This window comes from Nicotiana tomentosiformis, chromosome 11, assembly GCF_000390325.3.
Source record: "Nicotiana tomentosiformis chromosome 11, ASM39032v3, whole genome shotgun sequence".
Taxonomy (NCBI): Eukaryota; Viridiplantae; Streptophyta; class Magnoliopsida; order Solanales; family Solanaceae; genus Nicotiana; species Nicotiana tomentosiformis.
Window position 1 is genome coordinate 70,202,692 of NC_090822.1, and position 7,829 is coordinate 70,210,520.

The following is a 7,829-nucleotide window of genomic DNA, read 5'->3' on the forward strand; positions in this document are numbered from 1 at the left end:
CAGCACGTCCATCGCTAGGGCAAATAAAAATGGGCTAAGAATTGAACCCTGATGTAACCCCATCATCACAGGAAAATAGTATGAGTCTCCTCCAACAGTCCTCAACCAAATCTTCGCTCCATCGTACATATCCTTAATCATCCTAATGTATGCTACCGGAACACCACTAACCTCTAGACATCTCCATAAAACCTCCCTTGGGAATTTATCGTAAGCTTTTTCTAAATCGATGAAAACCATATACAGGTCCCTCTTCCTCTCCCGATACTACTCCACCAACCTCCTCAGAAGATGAATAGCTTCTGTGGTCGAACATCCCGGCATGAAACCAAACTGATTCTCCGAAATAGACACACTCCTCCTCACCCTCCTCTCCACCACCCTCTCCCACACTTTCATAGTCTGACTCAGTAGCTTGATACCCCTGTAATTGTTACAATTTTATATATCACCCTTGTTCTTGTACAACGGGACCATCAAACTCCACCTCTATTACTCGAGCATCTTCTTAGTCCTAAAAATGACATTAAACAGTCCCGTAAGCCACTCCAAGCCTGCCCGTCCCACGGCCTTCCAAAATTCTACCGAGAAATCATCTGGTCCAGTCACCCTGCCTCTACTCATCTTCCGCATTACCTCCTCAACCCTCTCAACCTCAATACTCCTGTTGCACCCTATTTTGCACTAGTCAAGACATGATTCAACTTGTGATTTCTCTGTTGTTGATGAAAGAGAGTCCCCACCTAATATTTAAAGGTATACTAGGGGTACCTATTTAATTATTAAGTCATGTTCCTTATAGGTCTGCAAACCGGTGAGATTATGGGTTAGGGTTCTTATTCTTCTAAGGGGAAGGTGTTAGGCATCCCTTAAAATCTATCTGAGGTAGCTCCATAAGACTTAGACTAATATTTTAGGAACCAGTTATTTATACTATGATTAATTACTATTAGGGCATAGCTTACTATATATATTTAAGGCAGGGTATATATAAGGGATGTAAGACATAAGAAGGATGTGAGATTATAAAAGAGTTATGAAAGGTTAAAAGAGTTCTGAAAGTAGTCCATATTTTATAAGGCTTGAATAATGAGATTAAGTTATGGAAGCAGTTGTTTTAAGGAATGGATGTTTATATAACTCTAAAAAATATTTGTAAGAGACTAAGCCTAAATGTACCTTGATTTTAAAAATCTGAAAAGAGGCCGTCTTTTGGAAATCCATTTTTTGGGTGATAGGACTTCACTATTTTATGAAAATTTGATTTTGCGTCTTGGTAGTAAAAACCGGCGATTCTTTCTGAAGTCTTTTATGAAAATGAGGTTGATGTTTTTGACTAGATTCTGGGCTTCAAAATCTTTTAAGAGAGGTGATTGAACAAGATGAATAAATTATAATTAGCGGAGTGAAGATTGATTACTAACTAATTCTCTTTAAATTCTATATTATTTAAAGATTGCCTATGTTCCAGGTGATATTAAAGCATGAAGGTAAAGTACTTGATAGTGTTAAATACATGATAACAAAATACAGACAAGGGCAGTAAGCGAAAGTAATGAAGCAGTAAACTAGGTTATGGAAGCAATGAATAGTAATGAAGGAAATGAGAGAAAGAAAACTAGACTCTAGTGGTTCGGCCTCAAGAAAGTAGGCCCAGCAATAGAAAGATGCGGCTATAGCTGACTGGACCCTCTAGAAAATGCAACAAGGCTGGTTTGGGCCTAAGTTCTTTAGGTACTCAGCAGGCCCAAATATGCACTTGCCCAAAAAGAAAGAAGGTCATTAGATGTATATTCCACATTCTCAACATATTCAAACATGTATGAAATGTATATAGACAAACAACTGGAAAGAGAAATTATCAATATTCAAATGCTATGGAAAATTATATTAATGTGGTGGTTAAACACGACAAATAATTTACATTGAAAACCTTTCGTTGTCATTAAACACTAAACCCCTAAAGAACCAAATGTGTCAATTAATTAAAGGAGGAAGTTCTACTCAAGGTCAATGCCTCCTTTGAATTTCCCTGACACTTCAAAGTTCCCAAGGGACTCAAGGCCCAGGGAAATGCTTGTGCCGGGGAGGACATCCCAACCAAGAGTTAAACTCTACTCCCCAAAACCCCTAAATACTAACAAAATGTTTTCCTTATAGGTTTAAATGCCAATGAAGCCCTTTCAATGTAAACTAAACGCTATAACATTAATTACCACAAAATATACTTTCCCTCATAACATAAGAACACATAGTCTACATTTGATACCAAATAAAAGAATACATATCAAGTGTATTTAAAGGTCTGACTTTAGACACACGCAGGAGAGGAGCAGAAACATCACAAGCATACTGTTAAAGGTCTGATTATTAGAGAAGGGCACACTCAAAGGAAAGGCAAGCTATACAGGGTCATATATGCAACAACACAACAGATACATGTGTTCTTGTCTCTAGCAAACCAATTATGAACTGATTGGTTTGCTTCTAGCACATACATGGGTTGATGATACTACTTAGCACCTTAAGGGTTATTAACAAAGATTCGGACAGAACAGTCATGGCAAACCATTTTTACAGAAGATATCAGAAACAAGTTTGTACTTTCAACATGACTACAAGTTCACTGGTGTGGTTCAGATCAGAGCATGAAATCAGGAATCAAACAGGAACTTATAGTACTCAATCAGTTATACATAGGCAGTGCAAGTGAGTTTATGACTTCATATAGATAGGGGAGCTTTGCACATTACAGGATCAAGTTAAACATGTCATGAGGAGAGGGAGTTATAGATAAAGGAAAGCATTGTTTTAAACAAGTTTACCTTAAGCATAAGTCTAGTTTAGTATCTGAATGTGAAGTAGTCTTGTTTCATCTTTTAAAATTTATCACTTGATTAATACAGTGTAAGGCCTCGTAAATTTCTTGCAAGTAATTTAAGGTTCCGTGGTGCCTAGGTAGGCTAATGTATTGTATTTTCAGACTTTTTGGGTTGCACAGTGTATTGGGGAGTTGAATCATTTCGACCTTGTGTCGCCCAGCTCCAAGCATGCCAGACAGTGTTATGCGAAGCCTGGTCCATAGCGTGCTAGACCGTGCTATATCCCTCGTGAAGCATGGTCTGTAACTCGCTGAAGAGCTCACCTAGCCTGGTCTGTAGCGCGGTCCGGATTTCGGAGGGTCTGTTCTTCTATTTTTATAACCCGACCCTATCTCGTTAAATAGATGTAAGGGGCTATTTTTTAAGGGAATATATGATATTTTTATAGAGAGGAAGTGCCCTAGAGTGAGAGGAAAAATCCCTATGCTTATTGTTCAACCAAAATCTTGCTCAAGCCTTGAAATTCAACAAGAAAGCTCACTAGGTCTTCAACCAAGAGGTAAGACTCTAGCCCTAACCTTCAATTTCGAAATTTTATTTGGGAATAAGTAATAGGGAGGAAGGTTTTGAGAATGATGGTTGTTATTTATGCATGCATGTACTAATATCGGTGGTAGGGAGGTTGTGGAGTAATTGTGGGTGGATTATTGAAGTAGGGGTTGATTGTGGGGTAAAGGAATCCACCATAGGAGGACCTTGAGAACTTAATGCACACCTAGTGCTTGATTAAATGCTCAAATGAGCTGAACCCCCGAGAATCTTCCTAATTATAGTTAAATTTTATCATGTCTTTAATTTTATTGAAGTGGCTAGGAGTTTAGGAACGTTGTAGTAAAATAAAGAAAGCTCAAGCAAAGTATGTTGGCTAAACTCCTTTTTTAGAATTGAACCCCACATTGTCCTTGTAAGTCCCGAATTGCTCATTATAAATTGATTATTCTGAATAAGCCTTGTGTCCAAAGATATATGTGTTCAATACGTTTTCCAAGTGTTTTTGTTGTGTTGTGTTACTATTTGAGAATGTGTTCAAGGTATGGGTTGCATATCTAAATATTATAACTTCAAGTCATGATTTTAATGAAAGCTATTATGCCAAATTGTGTAAGAAATCTCAATGTGCTTAAGACTCTTACTTGCTCACATGTGTAATTAAGGTCTTGAATAGAAATGCTTTGTTGTCGATGATCTGTGATGATATTTGAAAGTGAAAGAGGTGAGCATGAAATATGAAATGCAGCCAACGTACCAAGAATGATATTACATTTGGGGCCATTAGTGCCAATGAAACAAAGAGGCGTGTAAAATATGTTGAAATGAGTTGTAAATCCTTTTAATAATAAATACTTCGGGAGTATCGTTAGTCACCGAGGAAGGGTAGGTTGAAATAGCCTAACCTTGAAACTACACATGCCAGTGTAGGAGTGAATTGTAATTATTTCCCTCATTTGGGATGAGATTGATGTGATGAGAATATTCCTCTTTATTGGGATGAGATGATTGCTAGAAAAAGGTGATTTCGATCCACACGACATTGTGGTGAGATGACCTAACTGGTCGGGTCGTGATCGGACGCCATGCCGCATAAATGGTGGTGATTGTGCTTGATATTGTGATTGAGATAATGATTGAAGTTTGTGATAGTAATTGTGATGGTGGTTAATGTCTTCGGGTGAGACATCCTAGCCGATCAAGCCGTGATCGGACTCCATGCAAAATACACGGTGGTATATCTATATCGGAGCTAAGATCTCCTAACCTAAAATAATGGAAATCTAATTGAAAACTTATCTTGCTCCTAACTTGATGTTTAGTATTGTTTGAGGCTTCCATTGATTCTGTGACTATTCTTTCTTGTATTGCTACCTGTTCTAATGAGAGGATGTTTAGTCATACATACTAGTACTATTCCATATGTACTAACGTCCCTTTTGCCGGAGTGCTGCATCTTTAATGGATGCAGGTTGTTCCGCAGTAGAAGGCATTGATCATTCATAGCAGCACACCCTCTTCCCAACAGATTTGGTGAGCCCCACTTCATTTCGGGGTCCTGTATCTCTTGTCCTTTATATATAGCATTTTGGGATATAGCCGGGGCCTTATTGCCGGCACTGTCGTAGCACTCCTTTGTTTATGTTATAGGCTTGGTAGACGTAGTGTGGGTTGTACCTTGTTTTGGGAAGGTTAAACTAAAAATGTTGTAATCGTATCACCTGTTCCACTTTAACTATGATTGTATAGTGTACTATTTTGGAGACTTGTTAATGATATAACTTATGGAAATGAACTAGCGTTGTTCACATGACCTCTTACCGTCTAATTAATGAAATATATTTTTCTCTTTATTCATGGGTGAGTTGGGTAGACAGAATTGTGCAGGCTTGCTCGACCAGGGGTATCCCTATTGAGCTCCGGTCGTGCTCCCTAAGGTCGGGGCGTGACATGATTAGTATCAGAGTCTAAGGTTTTAAAGTGTCATAGGATGTCTCGGAGCTGTGTCTAGTAGAGTCCTTATTATTGGTGTGTTGTTGACCACATCTATAATGAGGAGGCTACTTGGGAATTTAGGAATAATACCCTTCTTTGATGTCCTAGATCGTGCGATAGAGCTAATTGTAAGACTGCCCCTCCTCTAACCCGTGCATTGCTCTAATTGTTAGTATATGGTGCCTAGGAAGAAGGCAAGAACTGTCCAAGGGGCGAATGCCACCCCAGGAGTGGAAATTGATTCTATACCTAAGGATATGGGTGAGTGCCCAAGGGGTGGGGATATTCCCCCAGCTACTACACTGCCTAATTCTACTACTCCTGATCAGACTTCACCAGTTCCTACACCTACTGATGGTGCATCTGTTCTACCTCCAACCCCAGCTTCTGGTCCCGGTGTTTCTGATGGGGATCTTAGGGAAGCCATACAGATGTTGGCTTCCAAAGCCCAGAGATCTAATGTTGCACCTACTTCTTCCAGTCAGCCAGGGGAATCTGCTAGTTCCAGGGTGAATAAGTTTCTTCAGTTAGATCCTTCAATGTTCACGGGTACTAATCCAGAGGAGGACTCCCCGGACTTTATTAATGAGATGCACAAGACTCTTCGAGTTATGCATGCTACTGAGACAGGGGGAGTGGAGTTAGACTCCTACCGTCTGAAAGAGGTGGTTTATTCTTGGTTTGAGATGTGGGAGGAGTCCCGTGAGGAGGGGAGCCCTCCGGTGAGGTGGAGTGAGTTTTCCATCTCCTTTATTGACCATTTCTTTCCTGCCGAGATTAAGGCATCCAGTGCTGCCGAGTTTGAAAGTCTGAAACAAGGTAACATGGGTGTGTGTGGGTATCATATGAGGTTTGCGCTCCTGTCCAAGTATGTCATCTATATGTTTCCCACTATGGAGGCTAGAGTGCGCCATTTTGTGCAAGGTCTTAGCCCCTTGGTTATTAATGAGGCCTCTACGGCTGCCTTAAGTTTTGATATGAACTATGGGAAGATGGTAGAATTTGCTTAAGCTACAGAGAACCATAAATTGAAGAATATAATGGAGCGAGAGGGTAAGAGTAAGGCTCGGTCCACGGGCAACTTTGGTGGTTCGTTTGGTGGTGGTGGTATTAGGTCAACATTCAGGGGAGGGTTATCAGGGCCATCCTATTCTTTTGCTTAGTCGTCAGTCAGTGCACCACCATCAGGGCCCAGTCAGAAGCAGTGGAGTCATTTCAGACCTTGTCAGGGCAACGGGGGATCCTACCAGCAGGGTCAGCAGGGTCAGAGGAGGCCCTCATGCCCTAGGTGCAAGAAGATGAACTTAGGAGTCTGCTATATGGACCTACCTATATGCTATGGGTGCGGATTGAGGGGTTACATTCAGAGAGATTGTCGTCCGTCCCGCTAGGGTGCGAGCAGGGGTACGGCACAACCATCTAGTTTTGCAGCTACAATATTCGCAATACCTCCTCGAGCTCGAGGCACTCCAGCACCCGCAAGGCGTGGTGCAGCTAGGGGTGGTGCACAGAGTTCGGGAGGACCCTATCCGTTTCTATGCTATGAGTGGTCGCCAGAGTGTAGAGGCTTCTCCAGATATTGTGACAGGTATACTGACTGTCCAATCTCATGATGTATATGCTCTAATTGATCATGGTTCCATTTGTCCTATGTCACTCCCTATGTTGCTATGGAATTTGGGATAGAATCGGAACCGCTTCATGAGTTGTTCTTTGTATCTAATCTAATTGGTGAGTTTATTGTGGCCGCGCGGGTTTATAGGGATTGTGTTGTTACGGTGCATGGTGGGGACACCATGGCCGATCTCATTGAACTGGGGATGCTTGATTTTGATGTAATAATGGGGATGGATTGGCTTTATTCATGTTTTGCCAAGACTGATTGCCGAACTAGGACTGTTAGGATTGAATTTTCAAATGAGTCAGTGATCGAATGGAGGGGTGATGATGTGGTGCCAAAGGGTAGGTTTATTTCTTACCTTAAGGCAACAGTGATGATAAACAAGAGGTATATTTACCATTTGGTCCGGGTTAGGGACACTGATGCTGAGGCACCTACACTGGAGTCCATGCCAGTGGTGAATGAATTTCTGAAGGTCTGTCCCGATGATCTCACTGGGATCCCAGCAGACATGGAGATTGATTTTGGGATTGATGTGATGCCAGACACACAGCCTATATCTATTCCACCCTAGAGAATGGCACCAGCAGAATTGAAGGACTTGCTCGAGAAGGGTTTCACCCGGCCAAGTGTGTCGCATTGGGGCGCACCGATCCTCTTTGTAAGTAAGAAGGATGGGTCACTAAGAATGTGTATTGACTATCGCCAGCTCAATAAGGTCACGATCAAGAATAAGTACCCACTACCAAGGATAAATGACTTGTTTGATCAATTGTAGGGTGCTAAGTACTTCTCCAAAATTGATTTGATATCCGGGTATCACCAATTGAAGATTAGGAAGC

General features: G+C 41.1%; 1 protein-coding gene across 1 annotated transcript; it reads left to right on the forward strand.

The window, feature by feature from the left end:
• The first annotated feature begins 7,162 nt into the window (after positions 1-7,162).
• On the forward strand, positions 7,163-7,561 carry LOC138901625 (uncharacterized). Its single transcript, XM_070189404.1, has one exon. It carries the CDS (start codon positions 7,163-7,165, stop codon positions 7,559-7,561), a length of 399 nt encoding a protein of 132 aa, XP_070045505.1.
• Positions 7,562-7,829: the final 268 nt, after the last annotated feature.